General features: G+C 37.2%; 2 protein-coding genes across 10 annotated transcripts in view; one reads left to right on the top strand and one right to left on the bottom strand.

The window, feature by feature from the left end:
- Window positions 1-4,090, bottom strand: part of BRMS1L (BRMS1 like transcriptional repressor) — a 166,292-nt gene extending 162,202 nt beyond the window's left edge. The window contains exon 1 of the mRNA XM_074290595.1: window positions 3,996-4,090. The gene's annotated coding sequence lies outside the window, so the exon portion shown is untranslated. The remainder of the gene's footprint in view (window positions 1-3,995) is intronic.
- Window positions 4,090-21,842, top strand: part of RALGAPA1 (Ral GTPase activating protein catalytic subunit alpha 1) — a 302,140-nt gene continuing 284,387 nt past the window's right edge. For all 9 annotated transcript variants that reach the window (XR_012486534.1, XM_074290587.1, XM_074290589.1 and 6 more), the window contains exon 1: window positions 4,090-4,967. Coding sequence is in view for 7 of the 9 variants with exons in the window: in XM_074290589.1 (XP_074146690.1) it covers window positions 4,862-4,967 (106 nt within the window). In the remaining 2 variants the exon portion in view is untranslated. The remainder of the gene's footprint in view (window positions 4,968-21,842) is intronic.

Raw genomic sequence — 21,842 nt, 5'->3', positions numbered from 1 at the left:
GATTCACAAATCCTGGTCAAAAAGCACCCTTTTGAATATCTGGGTCCAGCCCCCACTATCTGCTCAGCTTCCCCCAGCCCCCACCTGATCTGAGCTAACTGAAAAGCCCACCAAGAACTTGGGGTACCGCCCACAATCTCCTTTTATGTATAAAAGGGCCAAACTGGATCTCTCTCTTTGCAGGAGCCCTCCCCCCCAACACATGGTATCCTTCTGCCCATGTAAGGGTTCCTGCATGCCCAGCAGCCACCTCTGGCCCTAACTGAATTAACTAACTGAACTTTATTTCCAAATTTCTACAATAAACCTCTTTTTTATCAATCTAGGTTTTTGGGGCTGTAAATTCATTTACAGGGAACACTGCGCCTCATGGGATCTTTGTGCCGACAAATGGGGTTCCCCCCTTTCCTTTCTCTCATCAGATTCTTTAGCACAAACAAATGTCTTATAAAATTTTATTTTTTAGACCCCAGTACAGCTTTACAACGTTCTATCAATTGATCAGGAGAAATCAAAAGCAGCCTATATAAAATTCACTAAGTTTACAGCACAAACACAATTACCACACAGTTGATCTCTGAAGGAATCCCTTTTCTTGGTTTATTTAGTTGCATGAAAATAGCTTAGTAGCCCTCTGCCTTATAATTTTTAGATTTTTCATTAATTGCTGCAGTAAAACCTGTTCCAAGTTAGAAGCTCATGTTAGTGCACTCTGCTGGCTATAACTATGTGAAAAATCTAATAATTTAATTAGATTACCTGTAATCGAGAAAACCAAATCAACTCCACTTTGCATTACTGCTGACATTTTGTTTTTATACAACTGGTGGAGCCAAATTTAGTTTTCCTGCAAGTGATATGATTTTGGGAAATTATTTGTTATAGCAATTTTTTTTTCTGGATGTAGGTGGGTACAACTTATCAGAGTCCTTAAACTCTGTAAAGTTTCTAAATCTTAAAACAGTAATGTTAAAGATAGTAACTGTACTTTTGTATATAAAAACATTTGTAAATCTCTCTTCAGTGTTCTTGTGCCTACTGAGAGGTCTTAGGCCTGATTTGTCTTTCAATCATGTGCCTTCCTAATAAATTGCATAGCTCTGATTTTGTTCCCTCAGTTAATTTTTAAATTATTTATGACAGTTTTTGGTGAGCCAGCCAGGAGAGATACCCAAGATACTACCTTTACCCCCACTTCCCACCCCTAGCTCCCCAGCAGCTCCCAGGGACAGCTTTTCCAAGGAACTTCCTAGAATACTCTGGCTGATTTTTTTTCAAATTATTCCTAACAGTTCCCATAGTTTTTTATGATCTTAATAAAGTGTTTTACATATATGTGTGTGTGTATATATATATATATATATATATATATATATATATATATATATATATATATATGTATGTGTGTCTGTATATCACCATTGTATTCTGAGTGTTTGAGCTAAATTTGGAAGCTGAGATCCTTCACGGTTAATTCATATATTTTGAGTATACCTTGGCAGATTGAATTTCAGGTATTTTATGCATATTATAGTTATTTTACATGGGAATTCCTCCCTGGTTTTTGTCATTGTAATTATTAACATGATTGAATTTTTGTTTTTATATTGTCTTATTGCTAGTTGTTTTTTAATAAACCATTCACAAATAGAGATAGTCTCATCTCATTCTTGTCTATGTGCTTTTGGATTCTTTATGGTTTTACTGCTAGCCTAAGATCGTGTCAAATGATAAAGGAAAGAGTATATCTTCACTTTATTCCTGCCCAATATATCTTTTCAATTTGATCTATCTCTAGACCTATAGTCATATTGATGAGACAGGCTTCTAGTACAGGCCCCTGAATTTTGCCCCAGAAATGTGTTTTCAGCTGTTATCATAATTCATAATTCATATAATTATTATCATAATTCATCATAATTCAGCTATTATGCATAGGCAGTGAACACAATATTCCTTTTCCAGATAGAGCATATATATATATATATATATATATATATATATAGCATATATAGAACAACTATCTTAGGGATCATAGAATATTACATCCTTGTTCCAAATCCTATTTTTATGTATATGCACTATTGTGTCAGGAGCCTTAAGAAAGTGTCAAAACTTTCCAATAAAGTTACCCCTTTTGCTCTCCTAGCTTGTTAGACTCTTCCATGACCAGCCCATATGCTTTTACATGAATAAAGCTTCTGCTGGCTAGGAGAAAATCTCAATTCTTTCTGTGTTGACTTTGTATAACATCATTTTGGTTTCAAAAGTTGGGATCCCCTTTGCAAATTGGATTTTCTCCTAACTATTCTCCTAACTATTGATCTACTTTACATAAATAAAGCTCTTAATGGCTAAGAGAAAATCTTTCTGAATTCTTTTTGCATTGACTTTGAAATACAACAGTATCTTTCCAGATACCAGTACGTCAAATTTAACATGTTTAAAACTGAACTAATAATATTCCCATCAAAACTTGTTCCTTCCCCTACCTTCTCTGTTTCTGATGATGGTATATCACTATTTTCATAGTCAGCCATTTTCCTCATTCCACATACACAAATCAATTGCCAAGCCTGGCCAACTAAACCCTCCTCAGTTCTCTCATATCAAAGGTGTAGGATCAAAAGTGTAGAATTAACAAGGGACCTTAGAGGTCATCTAATATATTTTTCTCATCTTACAGATCAGAAGTTTGAGGCTTAGAGAAATTAAGTAACAAGATTACATAGCTGGTTAAGAGCCAGAATTGAGATTTAGATTCAGTTTGGATGGTTCCAAATTCAGCCGTCTTTCTCTTGCATTGTGTTCTTTCCTTTCCACTACAGTTACCCTAGTTCTGTCCTTACCATTTTTCACAAGTCTCTTAATTTCCTACTTCTTGTTTCTCTCCTCTCCAATTTACTTTTTCACATGGATGCCAAAGGAATTTCCCTGTTGAAGTATCAAAGTATGGCATATACCCAATATTTTACACCCTGCCTCATATGACTGTTTAGCTGAATGATCATAAACTGAATTATAACTAGTCAATACCCAGTAGCACCCAAAATATCTCAGACACTGTGCTAAGCAACAGGGATACAAAAAAATAAAGGAAGTTCTGGGAGAGATTTATCAGGGCTTTTGAAAGACCAAGGATTTTATATTTGAACCTGGAAGGGAGATGGTGCCACTGAAGTTTACTGAGTATGTATGTGTGGGGTGACAAGGTTGGACATGTGTTTTAGGAAAATTACTTGGGTGTCTGAGTGGAGGATAGATTGGAATAGGGAAGAGACTTGAGACAGGTTGACCAATCATCAGTCAGTTACAAAAGGACAAGGAAGAGGAATATAAACACTTCACTAGGGTGGTGACAGTGTCTGAGGAGAGAAGATTTTAAAAAGATGTTACAAGAGGTGAAATCAGCAAGCCTTTGCAACAGATTGGATATGGGGAATGAGAGAAACAGAGATGATATATCTAGGTTTGAAAGCTGGAGAGCTTGGTAGGATGGTAGTGCCTTTGGGAATAGGGAAAGAGTGTGTGAATAATGAGTTCTATTTTTGACAATTTTCTTTTCTGTACAATGTGGAGGCAGCAGGAGAAGCAGCTGTGATATAGTGGACATTGTGGTGGATTTGGAATCATAAATACCTGGGGGTCACAATCCTAACTCATCCACTTATTAGCTGTGTGATCCTGGGCAATCACTTAATCTCTATCTGCCTCAGTTTTCTCATCTGTCGAATGATGGGCTTGGACAAAAGTAATTTCTAAATCTCTTTTCACTACTAAAGTTTAATAGTTCTGACAACATGATTATGACTGGTAAAGTATTTTTAACCAAGTGAAATATAGTTTATTCTAAAAATGGTCAAAATAATTGTGAATTTGGGGGGGGGGGAAAGATTTCATTCTGAGCAAGATAGATCTGTAAACCTAACCTGTAAATCGGTAAATGGGGGGAGACCAATCAGCATTCTTTGATTTGACATCCAATATATACTTACATTGTTTTGAGGTTTTGAAGAGTAATCTTTTGTCAGGAGAGCATGAAGATATTGGAGAGATCATTCCTAAAATAAAATCTACCCACTATTAATGGTCAGAAGACAGCACTTTACTTAGAAGGAGTTATTTATCTTCCAGAACTATCTTTGTCTCTCCTTTGTCTGGACACACCACCACTGAAAACCAAATATGGGGAAAATGCTGGTATGACTTCACGCCAGCATGATGTAAGAGATTAGTGACGACAGAAGGCTGTTGCCATGGGAACCATTCGCCACCGACGGCAGAGTCGTGAAACCCTACTGCAGCTCTTAATTTCCAGTTTTGGCGCGGCCTAGTGGGCGGTACCAAAGGAGCCTTTAACCTTTAGGGGGTCCTAGGAAGAGCCCCGGAAAGGCTGTTGTGGTTGTGGGCCTCTGTCTCCGCCTTCTCTTTTCTAGGTCTCGGCCTTTCTCTACAATCGCACCCCCGCCCCCAATCCGAGGCGGGGAACTGCTGTAGCCGAGAGGAAACAGAAGTATTATTAGGAGGAGCGGAAGGAGGAGGAGCAGGAGCCGCAGCAGGAGCAGCAGCCGCTAAGAGAAGCGGCGGCGGCTCTGGCCCGGCTCCCTAGATTCGTTCAAGGCCTGGAAGAAGAATCCGCCATATTGGAGCCGGTGTCGGCAGTGTCTCGGGCTTGGGGTGGGAGGCCGGAGGAGGTGGAGGCCGCGGACCTGGCCTCTGCCTGGGGAGCGTGGCTCTGCAGGGGCCCCCGAACTCTCCGCCGTGAATGAGCCACTGACGCCTTCTCTCCTCCCCGCCCTCCCCACTCCCAGCACTTTACGCCACCGGACTGAGTTAGGCGAGAGTCGGAGGCTGCAGCAGGATGTTCTCTAAAAAGCCGCACGGGGATGTCAAGAAGTCCACTCAGAAGGTGCTGGACACCAAGAAGGACGCACTGACTCGTCTAAAGCACCTGCGCATCGTGATAGGTGAGGGAGCGCAGGAGCGCAGAGGCCCCAGGGCCGTACCCCATAGTCGCCGTCTCCTGACCTCCCCTCTCGGTGGAATCTCTCCTATGTTGACCTGCTCTGGGCGCCCCGTGGGAGGTGGGGGTGGGGCGAGTCCTATTTCTTCTGGGAAAGGGACATCCTGGAGGGGGGGATCGCTCATCTTGGCGTGGGAAGACTTGGCAAAGACTGAAGTTATTTGGAGCATAAATGAGGTGACATTGGGAGCTCCGTGCAGGGCCTAAAGCATTTTTTGTTTGTTGTGATTACTTTTGTAAAGTAATACATCACCTTGGAGATTGTCAGAAATACTTTTGAGACTTTGAATATTGATATCTTTACTAGATGTTTTAACTACTATCATCTTCATAACAGCATTTCTTTCTTTTAATTCTCTAAAGTAATTATCCTTTTATCTTCCATTTCAAGCTTCTTGATTTCTCAGAGGAGTCAGCTGCATATTCCTTTCTACTAAGTAGGTGATGCCCATACTTTTCTTGTGAAAGGGCTCCTCCCAACTGTTGTGGGGGGTACCTTATTTCATATCACTTTCAGTATTTGGAATTAAAGCGGTCATTCCTTTCCGGAAATGAGATCTACAATCCGAAAGAAGTTTGCTTCTTTGAATTAATAAGATGTTTTAGAAATTTTTGCGTCAGATTTTTATTTTCAATTCGACCAATCTGTCATGTCATTTGGCGTCCTACCTTACCTTTCTTAATGCTGGAATACCAAATGGGACATCATATGTTTGGGGTGCAGAGTTAAGTTTTTGACTTTTAGATGTTTGGCTGGATATTTGACCGACCCAGTTTTTGAAAATTAGTTAACTGCTTTAGTCATAGAAAAGAGAAGGTTGTGATAGAAGACAGGTCAAGTATTTAATGCAACTAAGACCATCATTTTAATGTGATATTTTGGTTGAACATGAATTTTTTTCTAATAAAATATACTAATATTTTATTTTAATATACTAATTTATTTAAAATATACTAATATTTTATAATAAAATATACTAAAAATAATAAAAAATAAAACTAAAGTTTTAGTTTCCTCATAATCCTTTATGAACTTTTTGATAATTTAAAAAAATGGAATCTAGTGAACATGGTAAAAATATTTAGTGTTTTAAGTGTCTTTGAATGGAAACTCTATATTTGATCATCTTGTTTATAGGAATTTGCTTTGATAAATTCCAGTTATTTGGGTGAAACGGTTCAAAAATTGAACCTGCAAATGTAATACCTTGACCCTAAAATATTTATAATGTTAATAGTTCTCTTTAGGACATCTACATAGAGAAATATAATAGATGAGTGGCTGTTCTTAAGTGTTTCTTATTTTCAGACTGCTGCAGTTATTTGTTGTGGCAATCTTAGTAAATATAAGAATTCTGATACCTAAAATAAGGCCTATAAATTCTTGTAACTTGATAGAGTTCTTTTGTACACTTAGTTTCAACAAACTAGCAAAATGGGTATAGATTGGAGTAATTACATTAGCATACTTAGGGAGGAAAATGAGTTTGAAATTTTGAAAAGATGTTTTTCAGACTGAGTAGTGTAATACCAGATACAAATAAATTCAAAAGGAAGAGATAGTATTTATTTACCCTATCATTTGAAAGTCCTCATGGATTTTTCTGATCTCGGCACTATTTTTGAAACTTTTTCACTTCATTGAACCACTAGTTTCAAGATAAAATTTCCATGTCCATGATACCATAGTTAGTATCAGAAAATGATTTAATATAATTGTTGTTCCTGGATCATAGTTCTACTATATGAAAATATTTAATAGCATTTGTAGAAGTTTTCTTTGGAAGAATAAGTTTAGAACTACTGTGTTCTAAATTAATGATGTTGCAGATGAATTGTTTTTACTGGTTGAAAAACTGGAGTTATTTAAAGCTTAAAACAAAGATCTTTGGGTTTCTCTGTTTTTAAATTTTTTTAAAAAATAATGGCTCTGCATACATCTTTTAAAAATTTTAATCTTCATTTTAAAAAATACTGCTTTAGTTAGATAGGAATTACTACGATTATTGAAGTAGATAGAATATGCTTGGTTTTTGAATAGTTTAGAATTATGGTGTAAAAGAGCTTGGAAGAGACCTGAGAGGTCATCTTATTTTATAGATAAAACTAAAGGCCCAGAGAAGTTAGCAAGTTTACTAGTTTTATGACCTTATTGTTTTTCTGTATATCTCCATTTTATGATTAAGTTTGTTAAACACTTCTCTGTTGTCTTTTTTCTTAGTTTTTAAAAAATCTTCTTCAGTCTTACCTTCCAATGATTTCTTAATTGCCAATTCTAATGTACTTTTCATTTTAGATATTTTCTTTTCCTAGATACTCTACTTTTAAGGATTTTGTAACATTGATCTCTCTTCTTTGGCTTATTACACCTGCCTCACTGATTTTTTCAAATATTCTTTGTTAACTTTCTATGCCATACTCATTAACTTTGAATATTTTTTGATACTCTTGGGTCCTGTATTTTTTTCTTTGTCTCTACTTTTTCATTTGGTGATTTCCATTTTCCATGGGCTTAATCATCATTTCTCTTCTGATAATTCTTAGATCTTTTTATTTAGTACTATACTTTCTTCTGAGGAATGGCCTCCTATTTATTATTGGTCACCTATATTGTCCTAGAGGTATTTCACACTCACCATATTCAATCTTTTCCCTTCTACCTTCTTATTAAAAACTAAGGGGAAAAAATCTTTTAACAAATAAGCATAAGTCAAATGAAATAAATTCATATAGTCCACATATCCAAAAAAAAAATTGTTTTTGTATTTTGAGTATTCCTTCTCAGGAAGTGGGATAACATGCTTCATTTCTAGAGAAATGGTTGTTCATTACATTGATATGGATTTTTAAGTCTTCCAAAGATGTTTTCTTTACAATGCTGTTTTTGAATGAGTTATTTTTTTCTTATTAGGTTTCTGTCAGGTCATATTCCCCAGGATTCTCTAAAATTCTTTTTCTTTGTCATGTAGCAAAATAAATTGCTTTACTTTGATATACTACTATTTTGTCCAACCATTTCCCCATTTCTCTTTTAGACTATTGTTTTTTACACTTTTAATCATTATTTTTCTGGTTAAAGAAGTCTGTTTTAGTTAACCTATTATTCCCTTTCCACTATTATCCTCCCTTTTAACTGCCCCATCCATCCATGTTTAATTAATTGTTGATATTGTTGTATTTCTACATCAAACTTTGTATTCATCTCTTTGTTGTGCTTGTTTCCGATCAAGAGTTTGGCTTATATGGTGTCTTCTCCCCTATCCCTTTCTCCATGTTTGCATATCTTCACTCAGGTCTGTTAGAAGAACTAGCAAATTCTACACTCTTTTTCCTCCTTTGAATACTATTACATTACCTTCCCTTTCCTGAAATCTTTCTTCTTTTGATATCTTGCAGAATAGAACCAATTCACCTGTTTTCTTATTTACTCACTCATGGTTTTGAAGGGACACTTTTTACTTCTCCCACTAGAATGTTAGCACTGTATCATCATATAGCTTTTTCCAGTTCCTCAAATATCTTAGAAAGATAAATTAGAAGTTTTCTGTTAATTCTTGTATTTGCATTTTTCATCTCCTATTCAGTTTTGGTTTTTCATTAGAAATTTTTGATTCTTTTCCATTAAAAGAATCAGAAATTCTTCTTTTCCATTAAAAGTTCACTTTTTTTCTTCCATAGGATTAATTTAGTTTTTAACGGTAAATTATAATGCTGTTGAAAATCTTTTTTCTCTTTTAGAATATTATATTCTCATTTTGTATAGAAGCAACTGATTTTGTGTGATCCTGACTGCTTCCTTCATATTTGAATTCATAATATTTTTTATTTTATGTGGGGACTCTGGATTTTGACTATGCCATTATTATGTCTTTTCCTTTTGAGTTTTCTTTTAAAAGAGGATTAATGTATTCTTCTTCCTTTTACTTTGTCCTCTGTGTATGATAACTTTGGGCAGTTTTTATTTTTGATTTCTTAACATACAGTCCCTCCACCTTTTTCCCCCAAAAAAATGGCTAATAGGAGTCCATTTAAAAAAAAAAATTTTTTTCCTCAATTACATGTAAAATAACTTTTTTTTTTATAGTTATGCATGTACATTTTTTTAAAAACCATTTCTACTTGAATCATTTTGGGAGAGAAAAAACAGAACAAAAGGGAAAAGCCACTAGAAAAAAAAGCCAGGAAAAAAAAAACTGAAAATAAAATATGTTCAGTCTCTGAATGTGGATGGTTTTTTCTATCCAAAGTTTAATAGAATTGCCTTGGATCACTGAATTACTGAGAAGAATCAAATCTCATAGTTGATCATTGCACAATTTTACATTTGTACAATGTATTCTTGCTTCTACTTGTTTGGCCCAACATCAGTTCATCTAAATCTTTCCAGGTCTTTCTAAAATCAGCTTGTTCATCATGTTTTATAGAACAATAATATTACATTACTTTAATATACCATAACTTAGTCAGCCATTCCCCAATTGATGGATATCTACTCATTTTCCAATTCTTGGCCACCTCAAAAAGAGCTACTATATATAAGCATTTTTGCACATATGGGTCCTTTTCCCTCTTGAATGATTTCCCAGTAGTGGGATTGATGGATCAAAGGCTAGGTACAATTTTATAGCCTTTTGGATATAGTTTCAGATTGTTCTCCAGAATGGTTAGATCATTTCATGACTCCACCAATTTTCCCATATTGCCTTCAACCTTTATCATTATCTTTCCCTGTTATCTTAGCCAATCTGACAGGCAGAATTGTTTTAATCTGCATTTCTCTAATCAATAATGATTTAGAGTATTTTTTCACACCACATAGATAGCTTTAATTTCTTTATCTGAAAATTGTCTGTTCATATCCTTTGACCATTTATCAATTGGGGAATGACTTATATTCTTATAAATATGACCAGGAGACCTTCTTAAATTAAAACTTTGACAAGTTTTACAGCTCATTTTTTTTAACATCAAATAACTAATATTGGCTCTTTTTTTTTTTAATCTTTTGATTTTTGTTCTAATATTTCTTACTGTCTTATGCTTTCATCTTTATAGCTTACAGGGAGTCCATTACTTGGGTGAGCTTAGATTATCTTTTTTTATTCTGGGCTATTTGTTTCCAAATTCTTCACAACATTTTTCTTTAATTTCTTTTAAGTATTCATGTAGTTCTTAAAGGGAAAAAACATTTTTTTCCTTAAGTCTCTGCTTACAATGATTGTGAAGTTACTTCTCCTTTTGAATAATTTTTTTAAATGGTTATTTTACTTTATTTTATTTTATTTATTTTTTCCCCTGAGGCTGGGGTTAAGTGACTTGCCCAGGGTCACACAGCTAGGAAGTGTTAAGTGTCTGAGACCAGATTTGAATTCGGGTCCTCCTGAATTCAAGGCTGGTGCTCTATTCACTGCGCCACCTAGCTGCCCCTAAAATGGTTATTTTTGGCTTAATTCATTTTTCCAGCCTTAATTTTTGAATTGAAGTTTTGTACCACGGATAGGTTCTGCCATATGCATTTGGATGGCATCACCAGCTTTTGAATTACTGACTGCATTTTTACTCATAACAGCCCCACCTTCCTGTCCAATGCATTGATCACTATAGGTGTTTTTGAATACTTACTTGTTTATCCTTTGCTACTTCCAAGCTTTGTATGTTTATTAAATCCATATTCATCAGTCTTCCAGACAATCTCTCAATCAATATAAACATATTGATATTTGCTTAAATATCTTAACCTTCCATCTCTTCAATATAATTATTATTCTCATGAAATAAGTTACTCATAGCTATGCTCAAAGATGGTTACACAGCTTTGAAACCTAAATATGTCATCCTGCATAATTTCTCTCCTTTATTCTTTTCTTATCCCCTTCTCTCCTGTGGTGCCCTCATCATGTGGTGGCTTCATTATCTCACCTATGGATAGTTATTACAGGTAGCCTTCTCTTTGGTCTCCCTGTCCCAAGACTTTCCCCACTCCATTAAAAATGCCACTAGCTGTTAAATCAGTTTTCATATCTCACACACACACACACATCTATACCTCTTCAGTACAGGGTTCCCTATCACCTCTAATTCCTTTTGTCTTTCCCATTTTCATATCTCCCCTCCACATTATCTGTGATTCAGTGATACTGATCTTTCTGTTCCTTACATCCTGACTAAATGTTTTCACTGACAGTTCCCCATGGCTAGCAGTCTTTCTTTCCTTATTTCTGGCTTCCTTCAAGTCTTGGGTAAACTTTGTTTCTTTAAGAAGCCTTCCCTAGTCCTCCTTAATCTTAGTGATTTACATATAAAAGACTCTCACCAATTTATACTGTATAGATGTTATGGGTACATAGGTGTTTTCATGTTCTCCCCATTAGGTTGAGAGCAAGAACTAATTTTTTTAATCCCCAAAGCTTACTATAGTTCTTGACACATGGTAAGTACTTAATAAATAAATTATTGCTGACTCATTATCCAGAATACAGGTCAGCCAACTAAATATTTTAGATTTTGTGGACCAAAGGGTACTATTGAGGCAATGTAGGTACTCATATAATGAGATAAAATAATTTCCACAATATTTAGAATATTAATGGGGGAAAGGAAAGGGGGAACCCCATTTCTTGGCGCATAGATAATAAGATAATCCCATGAGGCGCAGTGTCCCCTGTAAATGAATTTACAGGCCCGAAAATCTAGATTGATGGATAAAAGATTTATTGTAGAAATTTGGAAGTAAAGCTCAGTTAGAAAGACGCCAGGGCCAGAGGTGGCCACTGGGCGGGTAGGAACCCTTACATGGCTGGAAGGATACCATGTGTTGGCTGGGAGGGCTCCTGCAAAGAGGGAGTTTCCGGCTTACCTCTTTTATACCTAGAAGATGATGGGCAGTACCCCTAAATTCTTGGCGGGCTTTTCAGTGAGGGCTGGAGGAAGCTGAGCTGATGGTAGGTCTGGGCCCGGATATTCAAAGGGTGCCTTTGACCAGGATTTGTGAATCAAGGTCAGTCATGGGTGTTGGGCAATCAGAAAGGAATTTTAAAGGGACCTCAACCCCTATCATTTCCCCCCCCCTTAAACAGTTGAGACTTAAATTCATTTAAGAAAAATATTTGGGGGGAGTGTCCTTCATTTAAGGCAAGGTTGAAGATTTTCTCCAAAGATCTTCAGAGTAGCGGGGTCCCCTCGTCTTGTTCCCCCCTCAAACCATCGCCTCCAGATGCATGTGGGAAAAGGGGCATAGATCTCTTAACTGCTTCCAGCTGACAAGGGTCGTAGAGATTTGGGGTTCCATGCCAGGAGAGGCGAGGCATGAGGTGTGGGGGATGGTAGCAGGGCATTGAGGGGGTGTCCCGGTCAGTTGTCCCCGGTCATTGTTCTCCAGGCTGAAAGGCCAGCTGAGAATCCAAAGTGTGAAGCCTAGAGAAAACAGATCTTGGGAACAGATTAAAAGTGGGGTGTCATCCCAGGGTAGAGATGGTGACATTCAGGAGAATAGGGCCTTTAGCAAGAAATGGATCAGGTCCCTTCTGTGGGCTGCTTGTCTGATGGCCCATCTACTTATCAAAAAGAAATAGGAGAAAATGCTGAGAGAAAAGATTATTTGTAGCCTAGCTCTTTCACCCTTAATTTCCAGGAAAGCTAATTTCTCCTGGCATTGGGATTAAAGGGTGTGGACTCAGAAGTCAGGGGAGGCAAGAGGCCTTGATTCCTAGTAGATTTAATGAACCACTGCTCTTTTGTAAGGCAGGGTCTAGGGATGGGTATGTATCCCCAGTTGTCAGAGCTGCAGATCAAGATAGTAATGGGGTTTAAGCTCTTGGAAATGTTGGAAAAACTGTGCTGTTCTTCAAGAGAGTTGGTTATTCAATAAGCAAAGATCCTGAATCTTTTCCTTCCTAGTTTCCCCACTCTTTATGGGGGAGGGGTGAAAGGAGTCAGAGAAGGTGCACAATATCAGCATAGCCTACCCAGCTTACCAGCCCTTGAGATGTTCAGGCTGTCCTGAGATGAAAGGGAAACAGCCAGACCTCAAATTCCTACCAAGGAGCAGGACACTGGGGGGCCAGTTCAACACTTGTGGTGTTCTGTGGTAGTGAGAAGGCAGCTCCTCCTGCTCGAATTCAGGGCAGAGACTGGGATCTTCTAAGGCTTAAGTCTAGAAGAGATTTGCATTAAAAGAGCACCTCTGCTTCTTTCTGAGTGTCTGGAGGCAGGAGTTGCCCTGAGAAGAGAACTGAGAATCTCAAGTTAACTAGATAAACCAACAGGTGTTAGAAGTCAGTTTTGTTCTTACAGATCTCTATTAGTTGTCCAGTAGCAGACAGATGACCAGGCTAAATACTTATTTGGCCAAGCATTTAGGATACAATGATTACATATAATCAGGCTAGAAACAGCAAGATATGACATTATTGACTATTGCTCTGATCTTAAAACCAGTTACATGAGGAAAAAAATGCAAGAACATAAATTCTAAACAAATATTTATCATAACCTTATATTGATAACAATAAGGAATTTGTCCCCATAGGTTCACATCCAAGTAGATGATATTCATACAAATTATTCATACAAATCAGTTTGTTTTTAAAATACTCAATGCAAATACAGTCATATACAGAATGTCTAATTCCACATAAGGGAATTCAAGAAGTTAGCAGTTAAACTTTTAGAAATAAATCCTACCGAACTATGGATAACATTCACAGAAGCCCAGGCTAAGTTTGAATATTGCTCTTTTCCCAACCTTTTTGCTTCAAAGGGGCTAGCTTTGCTAGCTGTAGAAGCCCTGTCAAGGTGGGTGGAGATAAAGTTAGATAATCTTTTCAGTGGTGTTTATTGAGAGGCAGTAACTGGACCCCAACTCTATAGCCTTCATTTCCTTTTGGCGTCCCTAAGAGAGAGGGAGAGATATGACAAAAACTTTTAATTTCACCAGAGCTGTGCCATGACGTCTCAATGAGCAATGCTTAGCTTGAGCATAGAGCTCCAGACAGCATCAATCAAGTCCCGGGAAATTGAGCTGTCCCACCTCGCTGATAGAGGGTGGGGGGGTTTGTGTTACCTCATGAATGGGAAGACTGAAATAGAGGCAAGAGCAATATTGGAGTAGGTCTCTAGAAAGATGACAATCAGTGGAGACAGCATCTTGATAAAAGATTCCCATAGCTTGGGATGGGAGAGACATTCTGCTATTCTGAAATATAAGATCTTATAAAGTATTCTGATAAAGAGGCAGGGAAACTGAGGCAGGACTGAGTCAGGATAATTAGGGAAATTGAGTCAGGTCAATAATAAACAAACCAGAGTAAAACTAGAAAATGCAAGGACTTGTGGCAAGGACCAGTTTCTCCCCAATAACCCCAGAATTATTAGCATAGAACAGCACTCCTTATTCAGAGAGGCACACGCCTCCCTGTTGGAATCTCTGCAGTTGGGGGGCATCTCAGCCAGAGATGGACAGTCTTTAGATCTGTGGTCATTTGTGCATTTAACTCAGTCTCTGCTGTGTAGTAGTGCTCAAGGCAGTCCTGCTGCCCTGAGAAGGCACCCTGAGTCAGGGGCTCTGAGAGAGAGACAAAAAATTGAGTTTGAGAGCTTCATTCTCTCTCTCTCTAGGGCGGACAGATTTCTGAGTAAATTATGTAATTAGACCAAGACAGGCCACCCCAAACCATTAGAGTCCTGATGTCGAAATGCTGAAATAATAATTAAGGAATTGGGGTAATAGGGATGGAGAAACAGATCAGAGAGACTGCCGGTCCTTGGACAGGTGTCTGATTTTTGGTTGTTTCTAAAGAATAATCCCAAAGACTGAATAAGGGATTTCAAAGTTAAAACATAATTCGGCAAATCAGTGTCTAGCAAATTTTTAAGCAAAGAGTAAAATAGTTTCCAATTCGGCCTGAACTGAAATAAGACATTAGTTTTTCCCAATTTCCTGAACAGTTGAAATCTGTTTCCTTCTCTCTCCTCCCCCCCCCTCCCGTTTATAGAAATTATATTATACATAACAGACTAGTAAATTTCCTGAAATAGCAATGCAGCAATAGTTCAACAGGTTTATACAGCAATAATTAAAAGTTTTTCTCATACAGAACAATAGTCAAACTGTAGTCTCCCAGTTTTAACAAGTCTTAAAAAAATAGATGGATTAATTTGAAAGCTGGCTTATCTCAGTCAGAACCTTCTCTGCAAAAGGTGGGTGTGAAGAAATCCCAAGTGACCCCTCCCTACTCTGTTAGAAGAGGCTGAGGGGAGGGGAAGGCAGCTAGCATTTACCTCAGGCTACAAGGTACTTAATGCAGAGAATAGTGAGTGGAAGACAAAAGACCCTACCCCCACCCATCATCTAGAGATTAGGGTGTGGGGGCTTTTGGGGCATGTAGAAAGGTCAGACCCTAATTGGAGATAAGCAACTCCTGAAGCAAGTAGGGGGTAGGGTGAGTAGGAGAGATTGGAACTCTACATAGAATTCAAGTGTTAATTTAGCCATTCTCTAAAAGGCAGCTTGAGGGAGAGTCTATTCCTATTCTATAGTCCATGGACTTCCTGGACTGAAGCCAGAGAAATTGAGGCAAGAGAGATAGTTTAAGGAAAGTGAAGCAGTAAAAAAAGAACTGTTGTACACCAGAACAGAGAAAGATTCTAGAGAGGCGCCAAATTAAAAGTAGTTAAGGAGCGTTTAAATAGTTTCAATTTCTTTTTAATTCACCCCTCCCTGCCTACAGTCACAATGGGGGAAAAAAGGAGAAATCAAAAGAAACTATTTTCACTCTCTTAACAATTAATTTGCCTGGATTCAGAATTTGTTCCCCAGCCAAATTACAAAGATCTCCTTTCTGAAATGACAGCACGGCCAAAGCTGCACTGCAGAAAAGAAGCCCTTAATTACTGGCATATGGGGCATAGGATGCCAATCGAGAGAAATAGAGAGTGTGCTAGGAGCTCATGAGACAGAGAAAAGCTGTTCAAAAACTGCTCAAAGTTTAAATTCTCTGTCTAGGCTTTATTTTTTTATTTTTTTAATTTTTATTTTATTTTATAATTATAACATTTTTTTGACAGTACATATGCATGGGTAATTTTTTACAACATTATCCCTTGCACTTACTTCTATTCAGATTTTTTCCCTTCCTCCCCCAACCCCCTCCCCCAGATGGCAAGCAGTCTTATATATGTTAAATATATTACAGTATATTCTAGATACAATATATGTGTGTAGAACCGAATTTTTTTTTGTTGCACAGGAAGAATTGGATTCAGAAGGTAAAAATAACAGTTTACATTCATTTCCCAGTGTTCCTTTTCTGGATGTAGCTGGTTCTGTCCATCATTAATCAATTGGAATTGGATTAGCTCTTCTCTATGTTGAAGAAATCCACTTCCATCAGCATACATCCTCGTACAGTATCATTGTTGAAGTGTATAATGATCTTCTGGTTCTGCTCGTTTCACTTAGCATCAGTTGATGTAAGTCTCTCCAAGCCTCTCTGTATTTCTCCTGTTGGTCATTTCTTATAGAACAATAATATTCCATAACATTCATATACCATAATTTACCCAACCATTCTCCAATTGATGGACATCCATTCATCTTCCAGCTTCTAGCCACTATGAAAAGGGCTGCCACAAACATTTTGGCACATACAGGTCCCTTTCCCTTCTTTAGTAGTTCCTTGGGGTATAAGCCCAGTAGTAGTATGGCTGGGTCAAAGGGTATGCACATTTTGATAACTTTTTGAGCATAATTCCAGATTGCTCTCCAGAATGGTTGGATTCTTTCACAACTCCACCAACAATGCATCAGTGTCCCAGTTTTCCCACAGCCCCTCCAACATTCATCGTTATTTGTTCCTGTCATCTTAGCCAATCTGACAGGTGTGTAATGATACCTCAGAGTTGTTTTAATTTGCATTTCTCTGATCAATAGTGATTTGGAACACTTTCATATGAGTGGAAATAGTTTTAATTTCATCATCTGAAAATTGTCTGTTCATATCCTTTGACCATTTATCAATTGGAGAATGGCTTGATTTCTTATAAATTAAAGTCAATTCTCTGTATATTTTGGAGATGAGGCCTTTATCAGAACCTTTAACTGTAAAAATTTTTTCCCAATTTGTTACTTCCCTTCTAATCTTGTTTGCATTAGTTTTGTTTGTGCAGAAACTTTTTAATTTGGTGTAATCAAAATGTTCTATTTTGTGATCAATAATGGTCTCTAGTTCTCCCTTGGACACAAACTCCTTCCTCCTCCACAAGTCTGAGAGGTAAACCATCCCATGTTCCTCCAATTTTATTTATGATTTCGTTCTTTATGCCTAAATCTTGGACCCATTTTGATCTAATCTTAGTATGTGGTGTTAAATGTGGGTCCATGCCTAGTTTCTGCCATACTAATTTCCAGTTTTCCCAGCAGTTTTTGTCAAATAATGAATTCTTATCCCAAAATTTGGGATCTTTGGGTTTGTCAAACACTAGATTGCTATTTTTATTCACTGTCTTGCCCTGTGAACCTAACCTATGCCACTGATCAACTAGTCTATTTCTTAGCCATTACCAAATGGTTTTGGTGACTGTTGCTTTATAATATAGCTTTAAATCAGGTACACTTAGACCACCTTCCTCTGACTTTTTTTTCATTAGTTCCCTTGCAATTCTCGACCTTTTATTCTTCCATATGAAATTTGTTGTTATTTTTTCTAGGTCATTAAAATAGTTTCTTGGGAGTCTGATTGGTATAGCACTAAATAAATAGATTAGTTTGGGGAGTATTGTCATCTTTATTATATTCGCTTGGCCTATCCAAGAACACTGAATGTCTTTCCAATTATTTAAATCTGACTTTATTTTTGTGGCAAGTGTTTTGTAATTTTGCTCATATAATTCCTGATTCTCCTTTGGTAGATATATTCCCAAATATTTTATACTATTGACTGTTATTTTGAATGGAATTTCTCTTTGTATCTCTTGCTGTTGGATTGTGTTGGTAATGTATAAAAATCCTGAGGATTTATGTGGATTTATTTTGTATCCTGGGTCTGTCTAGGCTTTAGAGAGCAGGTAAGTATGCCCTGAGGCTTAGAAAGAAAATGGGCCATTTTAAAATCTTATATCCAGCCTAGAAAGCATGGTCTAATGCAGGATGACTAAATCACTAGTTCTCTGAGAGGGCTGGAAGCATTGACTCCTTTAAGAGCCAGGTAGAAGCTATGAGAGTGGCATTTCTAGAGATCTTGAAAAGAGTTCCCAAATCTCCCCACTGTACCCCGAGAAGGGGACAGGATGGGAGCCTTTAAATAGCAGGTTAAGCCACATGGGAGAGGTTGGAAAAGAGAAAGGATGGGGGAAGGGAGAGATGTTATCTTACCCAGTGCTTCTCAGGTGGCGAAGGTGAAGGCTCACGCAGTTGGGTAGAGACACATCGCCAAGTTTGCCCCGATCCATTGACCGTCTCCTCGTGGCTATAGCCTGACCACTATGGTGGAGTGTGAGAGGGGCTCAAACACAGATTTCTCCCCCAGCAGAAATCAAGGAGACTGCTGGCATGGGACCTGAGAGGGATGGCCACATGGTGGGAGAAGGGGTGAAGAAGAGACACTTTGGAGTTGCAGCCTAAGGGCAGGCTTTTCTGGTGAGATAAAGGGATTAGAAATGCCTTGGAAAAGAAAGTCTTTTGTCTCTAGAGACAGAGTTAGACAAAAGGAGGGCTTTTTCTCCTGAAAAGCAAGTCTCCACGGGAGACTTTGCTCGCACCCCAAACCTGGTCTGGGTGCCCTATGTTTTAGAGATAGAATGAGACAAGGATAGGAACACAGATATTCTTCCCGGAAGCTGCTCGGAACTGCTAAGGATGAAAATTGGTTCTGAGAGACCTGAAAAGGTTAAGTAAAGTTAGTTTTCAGGGTAACAATTTTCGGGGTCCCTGTACAGGCCACCAACTAATGAGGGAAAGGAAAGGGGGAACCCCATTTCTCGGCGCATAGATATAAGATAATCCCATGAGGCGCACTGTGCCTTGTAAATGAATTTACAGGCCCAAAAACCTAGATTGATAAATAAAAGGTTTATTGTAGAAATTTGGAAGTAAAGCTCAGTTAGAAAGACGGTCAGAGGTGGCAGCTGGGCGGGCAGGAACCCTTACATGGCTGGAAGGATACCATGTGTTGGCTAGGAGGGCTCCTGCAAAGAGGGAGTTTCCAGCTCACCTCTTTTATACCTAGAAGATGATGGGCGGTACCCCTAAATTCTTGGCAGGCTTTTTAGTTAGCTCAGATCAGGTTGAGGGCTGGGGGAAGCTGAGCTGATGGTGGGTCTGGGCCCAGATATTCAAAGAGTGCCTTTGACCAGGATTTGTGAGTCAAGGTCAGCCTGGGTTGGGCAATTAGAAAGGAATCTTAAAGGGACCTCAACCCCCATCAATATGACATTCTAAACATAATAATTGAATATATGTTCCTTTGCAATATAATCTTATAATCTTATCAGAAGATAAGAAAAATGAAATTTTTTTTTTCAGGATAACATTTTAATTAGTACGAGTTCAAAATTATCATCCCCAATCATCAGAATTGATAGCAAAAATTCCATCTGTCAATGCTGATCTGTATTGAAATTTTATGTGATTCAGCAGGGTTTAGAATGCCAGCCCTAAAGTCAGGAGGATCTGAGTTGAAATCTGGCCTCAGATACTTAATATTTTCTAACTGTGGGACCAATTGCCTCAGCAAAAAAATAAAGAAAAATGCCTTCTCATGTAAAGATAGTCTATTCAATATTACTGTTACTGTAAGAATTCTTTGTTTTGCTTATTTCACTTTTCATCACTTCATATATCTTCTCAGTTTTATTGGAAACCATCTCCTTCATCATTTCCCACAGTATATTAGTTGTTCTATCATTCATATGCTATAACTAGATAAGGACTGCCCAGTACTGATGTCAGGCTGTGTTGATATGATTTTATTTGATATATTCGTTTGGAAAACAATTGTAAAATTCTATTATAGTCTTCTCTTGATATTTTCCTCTTAATTGTTATTTTGTAGATTGGTGGAAGCTCCTCAATCTCACACTTTAACTCGGTGTTGGAATGACACTGTTTCTTTTGCACTTTATTGAGATCTGAAAAAGGCTGCTACAGCTGTGATTGGAGCTCAAAAAATATATCCGTGGCCAATTCCCATGGAAATAGAAATCTTTTCTCATTTTAACACATAGTCCCTTCTCTGGATGCAGATGGAATTAGCTTGAATCACACCTCATTGTTTAAAAAAGCCAAGTCCATAACAGTTGAAAATCACATAATCTTGTTGCGGGTGTACAATGTTTTGGTTCTACTCACTTCACTTTAGCTAATATAATGTTAACCTTTGAAGTTTTCTTTACAAACTTTACAAACATTTCATTAGATCCTCACAATCTTTTGAAGAAGTAATTATTAATTATACTTTACAAAAGAAGAAAAACTTTTGTGACTCAGAGTTTCTGTTACTTGGTATGGTAATACTATTAGTAGGCTTTTGAGGTAGAATTTGAATTCAATACTTTACCATGTTATCTTTTTTTTTTTTTTTTTTTTTTTGGGAGGGGATAGCATGATGGAAAAAAGGATAGCTTTATTTTGTTTGCCCAGCAGAACATCAGGAAGGAATCAAAATATGTAACAATAAATTACCCGTTCAACAAAGGATATAGAATAATAGACAAAATTATATTCACGAGAGGCCATCTTTTCTTTGCTGCTTTGTAAATTACTCTTTTGTTCTCTGCTGCACACTTTATAAATTTTATTATTTTATCTTTATTCCTCCCTCAAGCAGGCTATAGTTAAGCACAGATATATTTATATATACTTGTGTGTGTGTGTGTGTGTGTGTGTGTGTGTGTGTACACACGTACACACACCTATACCCTGCTAACTCTTCTGTTTTAATTCTTCTCCTTAACTTGCCTTCCTATTATTTAACCTCCCCCATCCATGGATTCCTCCCTTATCCTCTTTCTCCATTCTTTGTTTCCTGTTCCTTTCATCCCTCCCCTATATATGTAGTGTTGCCTATTTAACCCATTTCCAGTGTGAGTAGGTTTTCAGAACTATGAACCCTCCTCCCCTCTTTAATGCCTCTGTGTCTGTTCCTCTGTACTTCATTTGTATAACAAAATTATTTTTATCTTTTCCTAAGAGGTTTTGCTTTTTAAACTCAAATCATACTCAATTCTGCTCCAATCTTTCTTTTGGGCTACTCAGTTGCTGATGTTAATCTTAAACATAATGTAATTGACATTTCCATGTAAAAAAACATAAAAGAATTTGTCTGTGTTCCTTGAAACTGATCTTTGATATTGACTTTCTTTTATGTTAAATTTTCTATTGAGTTAGGATTTAGTTGAAAGTCCTGATAATCTACAATTTCATTGAATGTCCATTTTTTCCCCCCATTCAATATTTTGGATAATTTTGCTGAATATTTTTGGTTACAGGCCTAGTTTTTTGTTTGCTGGTATATGTGATTCTAGGATCTGCAGTCTTTTTATTATGGTTACTGATAAGTCCTGTACTGATTCTAATTGTAATGCCAGGGTATTTGCATTGTTTTTTTTTCTGTTTCTTACAAGATTGTTTTTTTTTTTTTTAACATTTCATATTGTATTATATTCTGTTTTATTATTTCTTGGTCTCATAGCTTCACTGGTTTCCCTTTGCCTGATTCTAATTTTCAGTTATTTTCATCTTTGACTTATTCTCTAGTTGGTTAATTTTTTTTTTCATAATCTTGTTTTTTTGGGTGGTTATTATTATTATTATTATTATTATTAT

The sequence above is a fragment of the Sminthopsis crassicaudata genome, chromosome 2, assembly GCF_048593235.1.
Source record: "Sminthopsis crassicaudata isolate SCR6 chromosome 2, ASM4859323v1, whole genome shotgun sequence".
Taxonomy (NCBI): Eukaryota; Metazoa; Chordata; class Mammalia; order Dasyuromorphia; family Dasyuridae; genus Sminthopsis; species Sminthopsis crassicaudata.
This window is presented reverse-complemented; position numbering and strand designations above follow the sequence as displayed.